The sequence below is a fragment of the Mus musculus genome, chromosome 3 (assembly GCF_000001635.26).
Source record: "Mus musculus strain C57BL/6J chromosome 3, GRCm38.p6 C57BL/6J".
NCBI classification, from domain to species: domain Eukaryota; kingdom Metazoa; phylum Chordata; class Mammalia; order Rodentia; family Muridae; genus Mus; species Mus musculus.
The window spans coordinates 26,836,547-26,858,554 of NC_000069.6; the positions used below are offsets into that span (position 1 = coordinate 26,836,547).

Sequence of the window (22,008 nt, forward strand, 5' to 3'; positions counted from 1 at the left end):
GAGAGAGAAGCACTATTGAGTCCAGGATTTGGGGGTAACTACAGTCTAACCCAGCAATGACTCTAGCAGGCACATCTCAACAGGAATAAAGTTAGCATGTCAAAAAGATGCCCACACTTCTACATCGATCACAGCACAAAAGCCAAGGTTTGAAACCCACCCATGCCTCCATCAGTGGATGGATGGTAGAAGGAAAATGTGGTATGGAGACATGTATACTATTTAACCAGAGAACAATGAATTCCTGCTTGTCTGCAACTGTGCGGGTGAACCCAGAAGTCCTTGTGCTGAGTGTGGTACACCAGACTCTGAAGGAAGTATCATATCCCACAGCCTTACCAGTGGAAGCAAAAGAAGCTAATTTTCTAGAAATATAGAGTAGCTGAATGATTAGCAGAGGCTGGGGGGAGGGGGAAAGAGTGGGTGGAAGGAGTTGGTCGCCAGGGACAGGTGATAGGAAAATGAGATTGTTCGTGCAAGTACATAGGATGGTGAGTACATGCTAGTATGTAGTATAACTTCAGTTTCACAAAAAGCAAGGAGTTTGAATATTTCACTCCAGAGAATGATAGAAGCGTCATCGACAGACATGCTAATTATGAAGATTTAATTATTCCACGTAAACACAATGTATATATGGATATGGATATATATCCATCAAAATATCATATTGTCCTCCATAACTTATAAAATTACTGTGTGCTGATATATCTGAGAAGACTACTAGCTGTTGGGGGAGAGGAAGGAAGATCAGCGGCCCACTCTGGTTCTGTTCCACTGGATACCACTTGGGCATCCAAGCAGAAATGTTGAGAAGTAGCGAGGCTGAGAAGTTAGCTTCCAGAAGATTACAGTAATTCAGAAAGTGGTTTAGACTGATGGCAGAAGTCTTGAATTGCCATATATATTTGGTACTTAAAAACCATGAAACCCACGTGCTCACCAAGGAAATGGAAACAAAAGAAAGAGACAAGGCCCAAGCATTGAACCCTGAGAGTACCCCAAAAGTAGGAATTCAAGGAGGTGAGAAGAGCCCTGGAAAAGGAGCCTCAAGAGAGTGACCGGTCATAGGAGAAAACCAGAAAGAAAGCCAAGCAGGAAGTGACGTCATCCCTGTACCCAGTGCATGTCACATAGAATAGAGGTGAGCCACCACCCTGGGCAATATGAAACCTTCTAGTGACGCTGGAAGAAAGAGTCCTGCTTGCTTTCACTCAGGGAGTAATTCCACCTAAAGGGTGCATGCGGCTTCTTAGAAAGGGCTTCTGTTGGTATGTCTGCCTTTGTTTGGTTTATTTAATGGAGAAGAAAGGAAGGCAGTAACTGGAGGAGGTAAGGCAAACCAGCTTAGGATAGGAAGGTCATCTTTGTGAGCTGCCAGGAAGCCTCCAGGAGGAAAGGGGAATCTGGAAGAGAAGCACAAGGAAGAGTGGGAGAACTGTTCGAGTAGTTCCCATGGCTGGCTCGATTGACTGAGATCCTGTGTGGAAGCTGGTGTGTTGAGTTCATGCTTTACCCTGCAAAGTGCTCCGTGTGCTGCTTAGCAGTTACAAACTGACAGATAATAAAGTCCTAACTTCAATAAAGGGACTGTGCTCTTGTGATCTTCTGACCAGATGACACAAATACTCTCTGCTGAGTGACACAGGGAATGCCTACAGTGAAACAAAGGCAGAGTGACCCTGAATCATGCTGACTGGTATTCAGGACAGATCCCTGATGGAGAGCAGGAAGGAGAGTGGGAAATGTTTGCATTTGATTTGCATGGCAAGTCTGCCAGAGCCTGGGTCTCCCATGGGACTTCAATACTTAGAGATGCTCAGTGGAAGGACTGGCTGTCTTTGCCCTTTTTAAAAAAAAAAAAAATTCAAGTCAATGAAAATGCCTTATCTGTTGGCTCACAAATATCACAAGGCATAATGCTTCCATCCCTTGTCATATTTCTCCACAGACTTGCACTGGTTCCTGAGGCTGATCTGTGGAGCAGGGTTCTGACAGGAAGCAGAGGAAGGCAGGTGGCCGCCATGTCCACGGGGAAGCAGATGTAGTGCACAAAGCTTTCTGACTTACCTCCCAAACTGAACTTATTTTTGAGCCCAATTCCTAAAGCCAAATTCCAGTAGAAGGAGGAATCAGAACACAGATTCTCTAGCATGGCACCAGAGTCCCCAACTCCTAGAAAAACAACTAGTGCTGCCCTGGGGAATGCGTTTCTTCCACTCTATTCCTATTCATCCCTTCCATTCAGAACTGACAGCCGAACGTGTTAGTGTTACAGGCACCTGCATGGCAAGTTCATTTGCTTTTGGGTCAACATGAGATTTTTCCAAATACCTCTACCAAAGGCAAACATCTGAAATGCAACTTTGCCTCCTAGTACCTGTTGTTCTTAAAATTTACCCATGTTCTATACATGTTCACACAATGTCAAAGCCTCCGAGAATGCCTTGTCTTATTATTACAGCCTTTGGGAAACAGGACAGGGTTCTTAGAAGATAACTGTCCTTCACTGGAATGTTAATGGACAACCCCTTTCCAATATTCCATTCCGACAAAGGAAACCTTGAGCTGGGTAGTTCACCAAATGCTGCTGCTTGAAGTGTCGCACTCCGCACTCACATTGTTAGTGTGTTTGTCCATGTGCACACTCATGTGTGCACGTGTGTGTGTGTGTGTGTGTGTGAGAGAGAGAGAGAGAGAGAGAGAGAGAGAGAGAGCCCACAAACATACTTGTTCATGCTTGCAGAATCCAGAAGAGGACAAGAGATACGCTGCTTTCTCTCTCCCACCTTATCCCCTGAGATAGAGGCTCTTATTGAACATGGAGCTAAGTTGACAACAAGCCTCGGTGATGCCCCATCTGCATCCACAGCTCTATGACTAGAGACAGATGCACACATGTATAACTATGTCTGGGTTGTATATGGATGCTGGGGGTCTCGGCTCAGGACTTCATGCTTGCCCAGCAAATGACCTAACCCACTGAGCCATCTCGCCAGCCCCATTGTTAATGTCTGAAGTCCTAATTTTTGTCTGTCCTGAGCAAGAATGTAAATGTTTTAATTTTTTGAGAAAAGTGTGATAGTAACTTTATAGATCCTGTGCCTCAGACAGCCTATATTTAGGGAAGGAACATTTCTAATTCAATTTACAGTGATGTCAAGAAACAACACGTATCTGCAGGCAAAGATAAGCAAAACACGCAGAAGTACACAGTGATAGCTCTACTTAAATAAATAAACTTTCGGTGCTAGTGATTAGGTACACAGGATTATTATATGTTTAATTGGCTAACGTGACAATTTGGAATCACTTCTAGTCACATTTAATTGGATTTGTAATCTCTGGGGAAAAGGAAATAGAGAAGCCTAGCAAAGAAACAGCCATAAAAGTAAACTGTTTTTCCAAGGGGTGCTAAGTAATGAATTAATATCCATTCCACAATAGTTTTAATATCCCCCTCAGCTTAATAAGCCCAATGCAGTGTCTGTATGCTCTGGATCCAGAAGCTAATTCAATTAGACACAAAGTTGGGAGGAAGGGGTTATCTGTTGAATTGGAGTGTTTTGTTTTGGTTTTTTTTTTTTTTTTTTCAGTTGTAGAAAGGCAAACTTAATCAAAGATAAATAATCTTTTAAGTCTGGTAAAATCCGAGGTGTGCTTAAACACCCACCTAATAGCTCAGAGCTGTGCTAGACTTGGAGACGGCTTAAAGTCCGTGTGTAAAGCACAGCATAGAGTTGCTATGAAGTGCATCCCCACAAATACAGACCCTTGGGATCTGCTATTCTGTACATCTATTAAGGCTTTGTACAAAGGAACCAAAACGAAGCATGAAGATATCTGGCAGCCTTTAAGTGCTCTTGGGTTTTACAAATGTAAGAACCGTGTAGAAGGCAGACGGCTCGTTTCTTCTACAGTTCCCATGCAGCTTGAGAAGCAACGCCACACTCTCTCTATCCTAAAAACGTGCTTTGCTTTTGCTTAATCTTACTCCGGTTAAATGTGTGCATTGTGAAATCTTGACTAGTGTTTGTGCATGCTGCTTATTACAGTTTTCCTGCTGCCTTATAAATTCACGGTATTTTACATCTGTTCTTGTTCCGAGGAGTGCCATGATTGCGGACTACATGTTCTGGCTCTGTGGAGGGAGCGAGCACTCTGTAAGCAAGCTCATCAAACTGTATTGGCAGGTAAAAGCGGATGCGCCAGCTAGGGAGGATGGGTGCGCAAAAGACCACGGGAAGAGGGAGCTCTGGGTGAATCAATCAGACAGGTGCTGCCCAGTGGCACTGCACTTATTTATAATGAAGTAGATTTCTGAAACTAATTTTAAGTGCAAAATTTAGGGTTGTTAACCCTTGGCCCGTTCTTGAGTTTTACAACTCAGTATAAATTTTAGACATCCCAAGAACAATGTCCCAGGCATGCTGTGACGACATATCCTTTAAAATATATTGTGTTTTTTCATGCATTCTTTTTGAGTTACAAGTTTTAAAACCAAACATCTAAAGTGATATTAGTCACATGAATTTTGGATAATGGAAGGATGAGGGGAATTAATGGATGATATTTGCTATTGAAAACTGGGAAACAGCAAATATTCTGTCACTTGTTGAAGATGATAGCAGCATGTCCTCTCAGAGCCCAAAGAAGCCATCACTTCTCAGACTAGTAAGGAAAACTGGAGAGTCCCTAGTTCAGTCTCCTTCCATTTAAAAGACTCAGTAACTTACATGTTTCCATTTAAAGACTTAAAGCTCAATTTACCTACTACTAGGAAAAAAATAGATTTTCATTTTTAAATTACCTGTGTTGTACTTGAGACCTGTCATCTAAACGGAAAAATAGAAAAAGGTAAAAAAAAAAAGAAAAAAAAAAGTTGGTTTCAGAAAAGCATTTTTAATCCCCCAAGAAAGACATTCCTAATAGTAATTAGGTAAGTATGATACACTAAAAAACAAACAAAAATAAAATAAAATAAAATAAAATAAAATATAATATGATATGATATAATATGATATAATATAATATAATAACCAGTTGTAGGGGCCAGAGACAGTGAGAGTATTTCGCTCCCAGCATCTGGCCGCTCACCACCACCTACAAACCCATCGGAGCAATGACACGACCCCTTCCTCTGCCCCGAGCACAGCTGCACTCACAGGCACGAGCCCCACACTGATGCACACATGCATACTTTTAAACAACATTTTTTAACTAACTGTTCAGAATCGTCGATATGAAAGCAAGCAATGTGCTGCAGACATGTGGACATTTGACTGATGGATCTCAAAGCAATCTTAAAAGAAGCAAGAGAGGATATGAATATCCAGAAGAGATCAGCAGATCTCATGGAGAGAAGGCCACTAACAAATGCTGGGTTTAAGTTATTCACTCACTCAACAAACAAGTCCTGTGTGATGCTGGCCTTTCTATATCAAACTAGGGGGAAATGCAGCTAGTGGAGGTATAAACAAGACTTAGAGTCTGATACTTTTAAGCAAAAGGAGCTGTCTTTTCTTTAGCTTACAAAGAACATAATATCCTCATTGTATTCACATTAAAGTAAGAAATAACTTCCACTCAGCAATATGTACATCTTCACAATGACAAAAATTAATATCACAAGTCCTTTATTTTCTTATTCTATATTAGTAAGTGATATGGGATACACACCTTTATTGTATTCTTTTAATTGGAAGCGCCTGTGTCATGAACAGAGCCCTGACTCAAATGAGGTCTAACCTCAACTAGCAAGAGTAAAATCAGTCTCCGGCTTCAGCCAAAGCTGCTTCAGCAGAAAAGACGGGATGCCTGGCTCTCTTATCAGCTTCATGATGCTCCCTGACATCACGGCCTGTAGACAAACAGATCACATCGACACATCCAGTTGTGAGCAGCCATTAAACAGAGCCCAGCAAGGTGGCACCTGCCTGTCATCTCTCATTAGGAAGGCTCAGTAGAAAGATCCTGGCTCTAAGAGTAGCCTGAGCTAAATAGTAAGAGTCTGCCTCAAAAAACTGGAACGGACAAGCACCACTTTCTTCTCCATTCTGAGATGAGAAGTCAGTGTATCCAGAAAGGGGCGTGGGGAAGTGTAATGGGTACACATGGAGATGCTCTCACGAAGCCATTCCCATATAAGCTAAGTCGAAGGATAAAAAGCACTTACTCTATTGCAGGTATCCCTAACGTAAGATGGCTTGGCTTAGGGTTTTTTTTTTTTTTTCCACTTCACACTTTTCAATTCACACTACATCATTCATCAATTTACACGAGATGGTCAATGTTTTCTTATGAGATAGCTTTGGTGCTAGAAGGTTTGCCTAACAGAAACTTAATCTAAGTGTTGTGAATGTACTCAAGATAGACAAGTCTAAGCTACAACATTTGCTGTTAGATGTATTAAAGGCATTTTAGGATAGATGGGAGAGACTGTTGGAACATAATGCCACCGTAAGTCAAGGTGCCCCTGTTATGTCCCCTTCCAAGTGCATAAAACCCCTACTCCTCTTATTAGCTTTTCTCTTTGGAGGTCTTAACACAAACTTTCAGAATATAAAAACTTTAGTGTATCTCCATCCACTCTGCGTAGGTTGACCTACATACTATCAGATATAAGAGAGCTGTTCTCTTTCATACTTACCTCTGGGACAGCTTTTAATTGTATTAGAAACATGCCCCCTTATCATCACTCCGTCAAGGGGCAGAAAATGGTGTAATAGTGTCATATGGTCTGTGCCATATGACAGTTCTCACTGAGCCACCTCACTCTGGTTAAAGTATTTGCGCATGTTATTCTGGGATAGAATTCGTTCTGCAGAGGTAAAGTGGGTTGACAATAACTACTGGGGCCCACACACTGGCTCTGTAGCAAGATGTTCAGTCTTCTGCCACCAACTATTCTTCAGGGGGAACATCTTGAAACTTCATCACAAGGCTGGGCTAAGCAGCAAAGTGGGGCTTGCTTAGTTGAGCTGGTAACTGGTTATTCTGAAGTAGATGCCTGATGATGTGCATGCATGTACATATGTAGGTTCCCTCACAGAGGCCGGAGGAGGGTGTCAGATGCCCTGGAACTGGAATTATGGGCAGGTGTAAGCTGCCCAATGTAGGTACTGAGAACTGAACTCTGATCCTCTGGAAGAAAAGCAAGTTTTGTTTTGTTTTGTTTTGTTTTGTTTTGTTTTGTTTTGTTTTGTTTTGTTTTGTTTTTGTTTTGTTTTGTTTTGTTTTGTTTTGTTTTGTTTTACAATCCAAGCTCTCTTACTCCTAAAATACTATTATTATAAGAACTTTAATTAGAAGCTCTATTCTGTCTACCAAGCCTCCAACCTCTTAGTGTGTGTCTAAATTGTGAGGGATCATATACATAGGGAGGTTGAGTTCTTCCATCTCCAGAGACCGTTCATCCATGGTCACCCTTGGCTGTGTGTTCATAACATATTCATCAGTGTGTATGGCCTTATCTTCTGCAATGAGATGGAAGAAGATGACCCTCTCAGTACTGCTCCTCATATGGAATCTGAAAAGGTGGAAACAGAAATTTTGCTGCCACAAAAGACATGCAAAGAACCCCCAGGGAACCGGGACAAGCTGCCTTCAGTTCATTCCCCACCTAAATTTTTATTTTCTCAGTTTTCTTCATCATCTTCAAGCTTCAGGCCTTCAAATCACAATCTCAGTACCTCCCGAGAATCAGATTCATTGACACAGAAAGAGACAGAGGCGAAGACAGACAGACAGACAGACAGACACAGACGCATGTTTATTTATCTCATTGCATTAGAAGTTGGCCCAAGCACAATCAGAACCAGAACCGCACTGAGAATTATGACTTTTACTCTACTATAATGTTGTAATTTTCCTGATAGAAGAAGCTGAAATTTTTGACATAATATCGATTTCAATGTTTCGTTTTGATGGCAGCAAATACTAAAACTTGCACAAACAAAATCACCAATTGCAGATGGAATCACAGCATCCCGTGTGTGTGTGTGTAAATACTCAAGAAATCCCAGCACCTTCTACTTGAATTGGTATTACATCACTTCCTTTCCTTGGGCCACTGGGGACCTTTTTAGGGTGACATCATCAATTTTATCTATGCCAGCAATTTCTTCCAATTTTAAGATAAACTATTTGCCATTTGTCTATAGACTGTCCCTACTGACCACTCTCGGGATCTTGTCAGCCTCAGCTCCAGGGCTGGAAAGTTCCTACTTATTTGCCTTCAGGTGCCTCATTTAGAGTTGCTGATTAGAAAAATGACAGGAAACAGGTTGCCCCTCAGTGCTACTCATAGTTGACTTCAGCATCTTCACACCAAAGAGTCACCTTACTCACAAGGCTAAGATGTTAATCATCACAAAGCTATGTTCTGGAATGAACCAATTATCAAATTGGTCTAAGTTTTCTTTACTTGGGAAAAAATACATTAAAAAGTAGAGAAGCAGAATCCTTTGTAAACCTCCTTTCTTCGGAGTGTTCTGTAATAGGAAGGAACTTCATGGTGGGCTCCTACATCTAGACAAAGAGCTTCTGAAAGGCTCCAGTGTTCCAATTGGAGCTCTTGGCTCTGAGGAAGCCAAGGACTTTCACAGCAGGAGGGAGCCCTCTTTGGGGATTGTTGGAAAAGCTGTTGACACCAACACATGCCTGTGTAGAGAGCCTGACATGTGGAGCCTCTTTCTGCAGTGAAACAGCAAAGGCTGAGGCAGTGCCAACTTCACAGGTCCTCCATCTGTGCAGAGAACGCTCAGACGTCCCTCCCAATTCAAGTTGTACTTGGCATTGAAATGTTCGCCATCTCAAAACTATCAATGGCCTGTATTGCTTCCTAAGGAAGCTCACTAAAAAGTTTTCTGGTTTTGTTTGTTTGTTTTGGTGTGATCCTTCTACTCTCAAAGGATAAAACTAAGAACTAGACTTTTCCTACTCACATGCCCCAAGAATTCAGTGCCCTGGACTGACCCCTAAGGTATTCCCATGCACTTCAGTGTTTGAGCTGTTGATTCACACCTTCTCTTTATACAGCATTATTGCTGCAAATCCTTTTGTTCTTGATATTGGGCCTAAAGGAGACATCTGCTTCTAGCACCAAAAGCAAAAAATAGCCCCAAGCATGTTCTTATCATAGAGTGCTTCCACCATTTTGCAATAGACATTCAAACTACAGATCTTTACAATTCAGTCATGTGGGCACATTTGAAATTGGTGAATACCTTTCTCATATACTCAAATTGTCTTCATTATTCATACTCATGTGCCACTGAGTAAGCACACAACTACATGCTGGAGATACAGAGTTAAAAAGACAAACATCACTCTGTCTTGAGGGACCACACATAGCTTCCCTCTTTATGAACAGTATCTCTTTCTTCAGTTACCCACAGTCAACCGAGGCTTGAAAATACTAAATGGGGGCCAGGCATGTTGTCTCACACCTATAAACCTAGCACTCTGTGGGCAGAGGCAGGTGGATTTTTGGGACTTTTAGGCCAGCTTCATCTACATGATGAGATCCAGTTCAACCAAGGACACCTAGTGAGACCATGTTGAAAGAACTGGGGGGGGGGGGGGGGGAGGAGAGGAAAGAGAAAATGGGAAAAGGAGGAGGGGGACTAAATGTACATTAAATTTTTTTGCTGTTCTGAGTAACATGAATAAATAGTTTATCTATTACATCCCACAGTAAGCATTTCAACTACCCAACCATTGATCATAGTGTAGAGTACTTGTATTAAGTTGTCATATATCTTTAGTAATTGCCCCCAAGTAAGAAGCAGTGACTCACACATGTAGAAGAGAATATATGAAGTGCATTCTTCAAGTGAAATGGTGAAGAAACAGTAAGATATTCTGAGAGAAAAGGAAGCCACATTCCCAACTATCCTACTTGTCTCTGTTGCTAATCTCTCATTGTGCCTAAATTATAGACTGTTTTATGATAGCTCTGTGCATGGTGGGAACATATCTAATTTGTGTAGGATTAGGTACAATCCATGGTTTCAAGCACATGTTGGGAGAGCTTTGGAATGCCTTCCTTGTGGGTTAGAGGGGAAACAATTGTATACTACCATAAGATATATGCAAGAAAAAATTACAGTACTGTAAAATAATTAAAACACACACCACTGCTTCATATTCTGCCTTTCTTCCATGGTGCCATCAAAGCACATTGCAAAATGCCACTCAATAATAAGTTGTTTAATCAATCAATCAAATTAAAAATTAGTTTGATATGAAGCCAAAACCACTAACATCTGAGAATGCTTTTTGCCATCATTGGTTTGTAATTAAGGAATTCAGTGATTATGCAAAGAAATGCTAATTGCCCTGATTTGTTCTTGGTGTATTGTATACATGAATCAAATGTACCACATTGCACCATATATGTATATAAAATTATGTGCTGATTATAAGTTGGATACCTACACCATAAGTATTTTGTATATGAAAGAAGGGAGTCTCGCAGAGTATACACTACACAGTTAGTTCCCAGTGGATATCCTGAAAAATGAGAGCAACTCTCTTAATTAGTTAACGCACTTTTTAAAATGAAAAACAGCAAAAGGGAGAGATGAATTTCTTTAGTTAGGAAATCATGTAACATTCTTCTGTAGACGTGCATATATGTTTTAAGTTCAAAATCTGAAATGATTTTTTTGGCTTCCGTTGTGTTTGCGACTCACCAGTCCATATGGAAAAGGCTACGGATTTCCAGGATTCCTTGGAGTGGTTGCTTTCCAAGCCCTCACAAAAGTCCCAGGAATTGGGTATTCATTGCTTCTGTCCAAGTTGGTCATCAAGGAACTCGTAGTCACATAGAAGCCTCTGGCACCTCCAGAGAGTCACATATTATGAGCTACCCCTGAAGTGAGGAGGGAGTTGAAACTAATAATAAAGCCTAACTTTCTACTCCTTTTTTTTTCTTGATACTGCAAAGTCATCCCAATATTACTCATTTACTTGGTACAAACTTATATCTCTACCTCAGAACAAAAATAAAACCTTCAACATGAAATCACAGGTAAAGTGAGGTCAAGGAGCCAGAAACATCTATCATTATATTGAATAAAACACCTACATTTTCTAGAGAAAAAAAATGTGCTCCCTAGAGATGAGCCTCCGTGTGAGAAAGTTTCCCACAGAAAGGTACAAACTATAAATACCATGTGAGCATTGTTCAGCTAATGGCCAATATTCGTTATCTGTTTATTTAACTTGGCCTTGCCTGTCAGAGAGTTTGTAAACACAGATGCCTAGTGTCTGAAAGCAGCCTTGTTACCGCACATTCTTCAGATTAGACATAATTTAAGGAGCACCAAAGCCACTTACCCAAAGATATGTTCTCCATCAAAACCATGCATTGTGTCTAAACTCCCAGTACTCGGCACCAGCTCTCTGGACAGCCTCAGGTCAAGTGCAAACTACATTTGATCCAGGAGAGCTTAGCTCAGTAATGGTGGCCTCTGAATACACTGGTGAAGAGCGGTTCCTCTAGACTCTGGAAGTGTGAAACTACATCCACCCAAGGATCAGCAGTAGGAGAGAAGTGAGCTCAACTGAGACAACTGACAACGCCTCCTCGGCTTGAGAGATGTGGGTGAATCAAAGAGACCCAGGGAAGGCACTGGGTGCTGGGACTGATTGCTATTCACTCCCTGCAGGAAAGCAAGCAGAAACTGAGAGTGCAGGGACCTAGAGCTGCAAGCTTGGGTCTGCTGCTAACACCGGCTTCATTTCTGTATAGATTGGCTAATGCTGTGATAATGTTCTGTGCCAACCACTATAAAACTCCCGGTAACCAGGTTGGCTGAGATTCAGATGATCCAGGCTAGTCTTCCTTAGGCTCGGCTCCAAGCTGAGAGAAGTGCAAGTGTGCTGCACACATCTGTCTGTCTCTTTGACTGATAGCTACCTGCTGTGTATTTGTAGGAGGAAATGCAGCATTCCAAGAGAAAGCCAGAGTACCTCCGGTCACTTTAATCCTCTGTTCCAATCCGGATAGCTCCTATCAAGAAGGCCAAAGGAAGCCACATAATCCAGGGAGTTCTGCCCACCACAGAACCAGGACAAAGTCATGCATACAGTAGAGCTGTGTGGGGTGAGGGGTGAAGAGGCCAACAGGTATACAGGTATTGTATCTCTTAGCTTAGGCTTTTCAGTGATAAAGTAGTAGGCGTACCTCAGTGGATCTCAAGCACAAGAGTCCAGTAGCAACTGAATTAGAATCTCCTGGCTTGAGTGGTAATCCTGTTGCTATGACCAAATTTTCCTACAAAAAGCAAGAAGGGAAGAAGGGGTTTTCTTCAGTTTACACATCAAGATTACAGTGCATCATTATGGGCAAGCCAAGGCAGAAACTTCAAACACTTACACATCACATCCATAATCAGGGGAAGAAAGAATAATGCATGCATTCATGCTTGCTTGCTCGCTTGCCCGCTTGCTTGCTTGCTTGCTTATACTCAGCTTGACTCCAATATAGTTCTGGACCCGCACCTAGAGAATGGCGCCCATATTGGGATGGATCTGCCACACTGATTAACTTAAGACAACTCCCTCACAGGATAACTCTCAACATCCACAATCCCTCTTTGAGACTCTCTTTCCAGAGGATTCTATGATGTATTGAGTTAACAATTAAATCAAACCATCAACAGTGGGGCCCTCTATCACATTTGCCCCACCGAGTGATTCCAATGCACTGTTCTTGGACTGAATATCTGTAAGCACATTTCCAGTTTGCTACGTTCATTCCTTCAGTCTCTGCTCTGAACTTTGTCTCTGTAACTCCTTCCATGGGTATTTTGTTCCCCCTTCTAAGAAGGATTCTGAGCTTCTGGGCTAATATCCACTTATCAGTGAGTGCATATCATGTGACTTCTTTTGTGATTGGATTAACTCACTCAGGATGATATCCTCCAGATGCATCCATTTGCCTAAGAATTTCATAAATTCATTGTTTTTAATAGCTGCGTAGTACTCCATTGTGTAAATGTACCACATTTTCTGGATCGATTCCTCTGTTGAGGGACATCTCGGTTCTTTCCAACTTCTGGCTATTATAAATAAGGCTGCTATGAACAGAGTGGAGCATGTGTCTTTATTACAAGTTGGAACATCTTCTGAGTATATGCCCAGGAGAGGTATTGCGAGATCCTCTGGTAGTACTATGTCCAATTTTCTGAGGAACCGTCAGACTGATGTCCAGAGTGGTTGTACTAGCTTCCAATCCCACCAACAATGGAGGAGTGCTCCTCTTTCTCCACATCCTCTCCTGCATCTGCTGTCACTTAAATTTTTGATCTTAGCTATTTTGACTGGTGTGATGTGGTATCTCAGAGTTGCTTTTGTTTGCATTTCCCTGATGATTAAGGATGTTGAACATTTTTTCAGGTGCTTCTCAGCTATTCGGTATTCCTCAGTTGAGAATTTTTTGTTTAGTTTTGTATCCCATTTTTTAATAGGGTTGTTTGGTTTTCTGGAGTCCAACTTCTTGAGTTCTTTATATATATATATTGGATATTAGCCCTCTATCGGATTTAGGATTTGTAAAGATCTTTTCCCAATCTTTTGGTTGCCTTTTGGTCTTAGATTCCTGAACAGAAAACCAATGGCTTGTGCTATAAGATCAAGAATTGACAAATGGGAACTCATAAAATTGCAAAGCTTCTGTTTGCTAAGTTCATGACCAGCTTAGCCTACCATACAGCTGAGCTGAAGCTGCACAAGGGTAAAGCACTGGGAGGGTCTGCATCTGTCTATCTACAGTGGAGATGGAAGCCAATGTTAGGCCCTTCATGCTTCCAGCTGTTGAATATGAATAATTGTTGTCCCCTTCCCACCATGAGTACTACCCCCAGTGTTTCAGTGCCCTTGGTTGTATTCAGTGTCACAGCAGACCACAATGGACAGTGAGTTGTTCTGAAGTCAGTGGCCTGAAAATAAATTTGTCTATTAAGATAGGCAATATTGAATTTCCCATTTTACAAAAATGTCCTTTTTTATTTTTTTCAATTACAAGGCAGGCTAAAGAGGAGGTGTCCAAATTGAGATTTGAGGCAAATGAGAGCTTCTTTTCCTGGCTCTTGGGAAAAAAAGATAAATATGGAAATGAATTTCTCATCTAATTATTCATTCCTGTTTATATATTCTTTAATGATATGTTTCCATGGTTACCAGCGTTGTTAAATGCTGCCTGTGTTTCATTTTGCTTTGATGCTATTTGAGGCGGCCTGCCAGTAGGAGAGGTTCACTTTTAACTGAAAGGTGTAATGAGGCATATGTTTGATCCAAGGTTGAGTGTGCCCATGAAGGAGATAGTGACCGTGACATTGTTTGCTGGTTGTGTGATTTTGTGTAGTTCTTCAGTGGTGTTCTGTGTCCTAGGCATTCAACAGAGGAGAAGAAAAGGAAAGGCTCTCTGTGCCAACCCCTGGGGGGAAAGAAGGGCAGAGTCTGAACCATATACATATGTAAATTCACATCAATATGTCACTAAGATGTTATGCATTTGATTTGTCTACGCTGCCAAGTAAGTGGGGTTGCTTTCCCCTCACCCTTCTCTGAACACACTACCCCACTTCTTCAACCACACACTGCATGCTTGGTGAAGAAGCCCCTTCCCAACAGAGTGGAATCGTTACTTAACCTCAATGTGAATTCAGCTGAAGTGCCATCTCTCCAGAAGCTGCTTGCCCCTGGTTCTCTAAGTCTCTGAGGAATAAATGGCTCTTTTGTCAGCCTCCAGGTCGTACAAGAACTGGAGGCAGGAATCCCTGCCAATGCCTCAGAATGTGACTGCAGGGGGCAGCCCGCTGACTGCCTTCCGGTGTTGGCACATAGATCTTTGAGATTCCTTAGTGAACAGTGGCAAGAAGATGACTCCTCAGTCCCTCCTGGGAAACGCTTGCTCTGCCCTAGCCTGTGTAACTGTGTGAGGCTGTTAGTGGCCCTGGTTTGGTTTTGCAGTCATATCTGTCAATGACCCAGGAAACTTATAGTCAAATTCTGTCTGTCTGTCTCTCTCTGCCTTTGTCCCTTCTCTCTTCTAAAGAAATTCTTTGGGGTAGTTTGGATTTTAGAGGAAGAAACATTTACCTCTAAATTTCTTTGAGTTTACTCTCATTGGAGAATGATACCAGTTCTAGAGATAGGGGCAATCTGAGGCTCCTTCCACTTGGGTGAATTGAAGCCTGGCTATTTGGTGCCCCAGCTCCTGCAGCTCTCCTCCTAGGGTACCAGGATGTTGTTGACACAAAGACTTTGCTTTCCAGCTGAAATCTGCAAAGGTCTCTTCCCTCAATTTTGGTTTGCATCTGAAAACAAAACAAAACAAAACAAAACAAAACAAAAACAAAAAACAAAAACTATTATGAGCAAAACGAAATGCAGAGGTTTTATGGCTATCTTTTGTATTTCCCATGGGTTTTATGGGTTATTGATTTACAAGCTTGCAGAGAAATTGAGAAATTAACTTTCTTAGCAGTTGGAGATATACAATTATATCCCATGAAATCAGGGGATTTTTTAAAGCTGTGCTCACCTAGGTGTAGGATAATCTGTAAAACTTGGAGCTTTTAATTTTTTTCAGCCATCCTTTGGACAGTGCTGCAGAAAATTTAAAAAGCTAAATTCTCTTTTCTTCAATTTAGATGACTGTATTTTCTTCACTCATTTCTGAAGACACTCTGTTCTACCTGTACCTGGGTGGAATCATTTTCTGTTTCATAACAAGTTCCCTTCTCCTAAATAATGAGACCTTGACATTTCAAATGTCAACCTTTAGCATATGACATATTTGATTTTTCTCAGGATCATAAATTAACTATGAAGCTAACCTATTTCTTTTTTGCAAGAAAACGTAAGTGTTCTTACATGTAGTGCAGCCTAAGGTAGGAGCCAACAACCTGTGAGGTACAATAACCTCTGCAGAACCTTGGATGATTATTTCAAGCCAGCTCTAGAGATATGGAAAACATTAGTTAGTATGCAAGTCTTCATCCATCCCTTCTTTGTTCCTCAGCCCTCAGAAACCAACCTCAGTGTGTCTAACAAGGCCACCAGAGCTCTTTTGTGACACTATGAAGGCAGTGACACTTTTATTTATTAGTATCACTTGATGCTACAGTTTGCCCTTGTAATTCATCATATGGAAATATACGTATATATAATACATATTGATTTATATTTTACATATATGCACATATACCAATTTTGGCAAAGCCATTTAGTTTATCATAGACATAATTATTCTCCCCCTGAGATATCTGGATGTTAGGTGACATAATCTGTAGTCATATATAGGAAGCCAGCAGTCTCATAAAATGAGATTCCTGAAATCTGATGGCATAGCCTAGATGACATTAATTGCAGGAAAATAAGAGAAATGAGAAAAGATAGGAAATGTCTGGTGTCCAGACAAGGTTGGAACTTGAGGGAGAAAAGAGATTACAGGGAGGCGGACACCAAAGACAAACTTTGAGTGACATCAGCAGGTGCGGTCATCTCTTTTGGTGGGTTCCAACAGAGTCATGCTCCTTGCCTGGTGCACAACAGCTATGGAGCTCTGCAAGGGGCCACTCACCTCAGAGACAAATTTTTCCATTGGATGAAAGTGGCTTGAACTTTTGTCTTCTGCCTAGAATTTCACTCTTGTCCTCTGGAGCCATAAGCAAGAAATCTTCCCATATTTGGAAGTCCATCTTGGTAGACTGGATAAGTCTGTAGACCCTGTTTCTGAGTCTCCAGAGTCTAAAGGCCCTGATGGAGGTATAAGTGGTTTCAGTCCAAGATCTCTTTTAAAGTATCTGTGTGGACTTCACACCGTGGGGGAGAATAACAGGATGTAGGATAAACTGTTTTCATCTATAAGATGGGAACATGTCTAGTTTCTTATTCTTACTTTTTTGTATTCTTATTTTAACAAATATTTAACCAAATGCACAGAGAACACCCATCTAATTAACAAATGACCTTCTGGGTGTGTCCATGAGCTGACAGAAGCCCACATAAACACAGCTTGTTAGTGTCTGAGCATGTCGTGACACTACCACCAAACTCATATGCTAAGACTCATTCGTAGTATCCAGTTGTCCTTATAAAGTGATTTCAGCGAATGTATCTGTTTCTTCTTTTAATACTTTCTAGTGATTCATTTTTCAGTCATGAACAAAACTGTTGCGGCATCCTAAGGAGTCTGGAGGCTGCTGAAACCCACACAGGGAAATCTTGAGTTTCTATCAGCGAGTGTTCCCCTAAGGCACAAGTAGGAAATTATTCACAGTCTTTAGAACAAGAACATAATTTAAATTCTATTTATAAATTATATGTACTTTGTCATTGAATAAGCTAACCAATCTAAACACATTAATATGGAAGCTCCCCTACTAAGAAGCCTATTATTTCATTTTTATACACTTTTCCTTTGAGATAGGCATGCTAGTTACCAGTATATTCTAATCTAATGAGGTGCCAATGGAACGAACACTCTTACTGTGACCAGTAGGTGTGACAGCTGTATGTTAAGACTCTTATGAAGAGGGTTCGGTGTGGTTATGCTTTGAGATAGCCCACTTGTTCTACTCTTAGTGTTGAAACCTAATTCTAGTTTACTCTCCAGTAATAATAAGATGATCCTGGAGGGAAAATTGTGGAGGGGATAAATGCTTGATCTTCCAGGAATTTACAATCTAATTTAAAAAATTAAAAGCCTTCAGTATCGGAGAAGGCTATGGCTTAGGAAACTCAAGTCCTCATCTTACTTCTACTTCAAATTCTGTGACTTCAGACGAATCACCAGAACTTACACGCTTGTTACTTAGCGATGTAAGTGGGCATGGGATTGTACCAAGGATCTTCTCAGTTCCATGTTATAAGTACATGGAAATAAAATTTTACTACAAAATACAAATGACTAAAAATTAGCACAAGCAAAGCTTTAGCTATAAAGTACCAAAGTGATTCGATTTATAGAGCATCAGGTATAATCAAAATCCAAACCAAAGCCAGGCATACTGTCTCACTTTTATAATCCCAGTACTTGGGAGCCTGGAGTGGGAGAATGATCAGAGCTTGAAGAGGGCCTAGACTAAATAGTAAGGCCCACTTGGTGTGGTAACACACACTTTTAATCCCTGCTAATCCAACCTTATTGGGAGGCAAAGGCAGAAAGATCTCTGAGTATGAGGCCAGCCTGATCAACATATCAATTTCCAATACAGTCTCGACTACATAGAGAGACCTTGTCTCAAAACAACAAGAATAGAGGGACCCTATCTAAAAAAGAGAGTGAACGTGAATCAAGAAAAAGTCCATAGCATCCATGTATACTGCAAAACTAGAGGAAATGAGAACTATTTTTAGAATTTAAAATGGTATTTACTTATTTATTTTGGTTTTTTTGGGGGGGTGTTTGTTTGGGTTTTTTTTTTTTTTTGGTTTTTTTTTTTTTGAGACAGGATTTCTCTGTATAGCCCTGGCTGTCCTGGACCTCACTTTGTAGACCAGGCTGGCCTCAAACTCAGAAGTCTGCCTGTCTCTGCCTCCTGAGTGCTGGGATTAAAGGCATATGCCACCATGCCCGGCTCAAAATGCTATTTATTATGACGTTTTAAACAGCGAGAATTGCAAAGCAGAAAATTTAAGAAAGCTATATCATAGCTGTCTCTTGTGAGGCTATGCCAGTGCCTGGCAAATACAGAAGTGGATGCTCACAGTCATCTATTGGAAGGAACACAGGGCCCCCAATAGAGGAGCTAGAGAAAGTACCTAAGGAGCTAAAGGGGTCTGCAACTCTATAGAGGATCAACAATATGAACTAATTAGTAGCCCCAGAGCTCTAGCTGCACATGTAGCAGAAGATAGTCTAGTCGGCCATCATTGGGAGGAGAGGCCCTTGGTCTTACCAAGATTATATGCCCCAGTACAGGGGAATGCCAGGGCCAGGAAGCAGTAATGGGTGGGTGGGGGAGCAGGGCTGGGAAGGTGGTGGTATAGGGGACTTTCAGGATAGCATTTGAAATGTAAATGAAGAAAATATCTAATAAAAAAATTTTTAAAGAAAGCTATATCAAAATCTGTTTATCCAGATACCAGTAACCTGATCATGTTAATCACTATTGACTTACATACAATAAAAATCAATTTTAAATTCATTATTTCTACCTCATGAAGTGAGCTACAGCTTTCCCATCCCTGGGCTGACAGACATTCAGTGAGATAGAGCTCAGCATGGAAATACTAATTCCTGTGGCAGGAGAAAACAAGCAAATAGTACATAGTATGTCCTAAGATGATATTAGATTAATTGTATAGTCACAGATATGTCAGCCCTAGTTATCGCCTAAGTGACACAGTGAACAGGTTACAAGACAATCACACAGAGAGATATTTGGAAAAATCTGCCCTCTATTCCAAGTCATTGAAACCTTCCAAATTAAACTAATATTTATTTACAGGGATTACATTCTTAAAATGTCACTTAAAGAGTTTTACCTTTCCATTTTCTAGTAAATTATTCTCATCATTCAAAATTATATTATTATTTATACAATAACATAGAGTTATGGTAGCCATTAAAGACTAGGTTCCATCTCAGCTTCCAAGTATAGGAAATTTCCTTTGAACATAATAACAGTTACTCTGAAAATAGAACTATAGGACCATAATATTCTGTCCCTAATAATACCTACCTAGATGGGTTCTATAAGGATTAAAGAAAATAACATGTATAAAATCTTGCATTACAGAGCTAAGTGAAAAATTGTTACTTTATCTTTAAATGCTGTTTTTCTTTACTTTTTATAACAACATAAGACTCAATAGATGGGAATGGGTTAGGAGTGAGATTTAAATTTTCTTTCATTACCATTCGTGTATTAGGATTAACTAATTACTATAACAGACAATTTTCAGTAAGACAATAAAATGTGATTTTGCATTTAAATTGTGCCTCCATCTTCTTCTCTCTTCCTGGAATCAATATCTCTCTCTCCTCTCTCTCTCTCTCTCTCTCTCTCTCTCTCTCTCTCTCTCTCTCTCTCTCTCCCCCTTTCTCCCTACACCCTGAGAATTGAACCTTGAACCTCATGCATACCAAACATGTTCTCATTCTTACTGAGCAACAGCTACAGAATTATGTAACTAGCTCCCATTTTATTTTGAGGCATCTCGATAAATTGTCCCAGCTGAGGCCTAGAATGGCCTTGAACTTGCAGTTCCCACACCCCCAACCTCCTGAGTGACTGGGACACTTGGTCACCAGGCTTGACTGGGCGTTCTCTTTAATTCCCAATGGGAGAAAATAGAGGAAGACCACACTACGCAAAGACTCCTGGACCAGGCATAGCACACGGTACTCCCGCCTCCCTTCCGTAATTACCTGCAAGAGTCTATGAAATTCCTGTCATGTCCCCAGTGGGTAAAACCTTAATTTTTCAAAAGAAAGTGATTTATATTATAAAAATCTAATTTTAAATTCTATAAAATGAAAAAGCTGTTCATCCTTAGAAAACCCCTTAAAGCCTCCCCAAATCTCCACGAATTAGGTTGGGAAAGTCCTGAGGTGCCCTCCAGATCTAATTTCCTAAGCAAATTAACTTACTGTGATTGTGGTCAAGACTAATATTGGGAGCAATAAGGAAATAATTTGATGGTCTAAAATTATTTGATTACATGTTCTAATTAGAAGTGACAGGATTCTAACTTACTCTACCACTCCCATCAGGCATCTGTCAAGAAAAGGGGGAGGGGCTGTGTAAAATAATCTCACCATCTTGAGACACTGTGAATATTATGCCTCCTGCCAGCTTTATTGAGATCCTTTAAGTGCTCCTAAGTTTTTGCAGAGAGGATGTGGGGTGGGAAGATGAGCCCCTCCCATTCTCTCCTCCTCTGTTCACATTTACTTTTCTTTATCCTCTGATGGTGTGACCTCTTCCCGTCTCTCCTGTAGCCTCTGTTTCACAATTACCCTGGACAAGCTGACTTGCAGGGCAGTATGTGGTTCTTTTTACTTAGCTATAGTACTAAGAGAACTTGCTATAACCTGATGTTTGTAGAGGAAATGAGCTGCCCACATACACTCCTGCTTTACCGTATTATACATCTCCAAGGCTTCCAAAAGCAAGAGAGAGAGTGAAGAAAGAGTTCACTGGGCCGTAGTGTCAGATTGAAAGCTTCCTTCCGAGGATCAGTGGGGAGATCACAATTAGCAACATTGTACATTCAACAGCAGGACCTGGGGCCCATTGCAGCACCATTCTCTACACACAGGCCATATCTACTGGCAACAAAGGAACACAACCGGGAAGGATGGCCAAAGTGAGAACATCATTAGAAATTGGCTCCAATTTTAACACTTTTTATGAGCAGTTAAATATTCGTCTGGTCTCTATTTTCAAAGTCAAGGAACACGTTTGATCATGATAACCTGTATCTTAATATCAATGGTTATATCTAAATATTCCAGTTTTATTTTTACTTTTGAAAATTGTACACATGCTTATAATATATTTTGATCATATCTATCCCTACTCCCTACTTTGACTTCTCCCTGACATGCCCTTATCCCATTTGCAACTTCTTGGCACCTTACTTTTTTATAACCCACTGAATGCAATTAGAACTGCCCACATAGAGTCTTGCCCAACACCCGCAAGGGCCCACACGGGACTCCCCACGGGATCCTAAGACCTCTGGTGAGTGGAACACAGCGCCTGCCCCAATCCAATCGCGCGGAACCTGAGACTGCGGTACATAGGGAAGCAGGCTACCCGGGCCTGATCTGGGGCACAAGTCCCTTCCGATCGACTCGAGCCCCGGGCTACCTTGCCAGCAGAGTCGTGCCCAACACCCGCAAGGGCCCACACGGGACTCCCCACGGGATCCTAGGACCTCTGGTGAGTGGAACACAGTGCCTGCCCCAATCCAATCGCGCGGAACCTGAGACTGCGGTACATAGAGAAGCAGGCTACCCGGGCCTGATCTGGGGCACAA

General features: G+C 41.2%; 1 protein-coding gene and 1 long non-coding RNA gene across 7 annotated transcripts in view; one reads left to right on the forward strand and one right to left on the reverse strand.

Moving 5' to 3' along the window:
* Spata16 (spermatogenesis associated 16) overlaps positions 1-22,008 on the forward strand; it is a 345,630-nt gene that overhangs the window by 198,927 nt on the left and 124,695 nt on the right. For 2 of the 3 annotated variants that reach the window (NM_029150.4, NM_027583.3), the window contains exon 5: positions 4,109-4,193. In NM_029150.4, coding sequence (NP_083426.1) covers positions 4,109-4,193 — 85 coding nt within the window. The remainder of the gene's footprint in view (positions 1-4,108; positions 4,194-22,008) is intronic. The other variant, XM_017319720.2, reaches the window with a different exon arrangement.
* Gm32458 overlaps positions 9,667-22,008 on the reverse strand; it is a 32,926-nt gene continuing 20,584 nt past the window's right edge. For 2 of the 4 annotated variants that reach the window (XR_389625.3, XR_389624.3), the window contains 5 exons: positions 19,177-19,258; positions 16,598-17,267; positions 15,889-15,973; positions 15,112-15,329; positions 9,667-14,446 (listed from right to left, as the gene is read on the reverse strand). This is a non-coding gene — a long non-coding RNA (predicted gene, 32458). Of the gene's footprint in view, positions 14,447-15,111; positions 15,330-15,888; positions 15,974-16,597; positions 17,268-19,176; positions 19,259-20,782; positions 20,928-22,008 lie in introns of those variants that run through there. The other 2 variants (XR_389626.3, XR_003954443.1) reach the window with 2 other exon arrangements.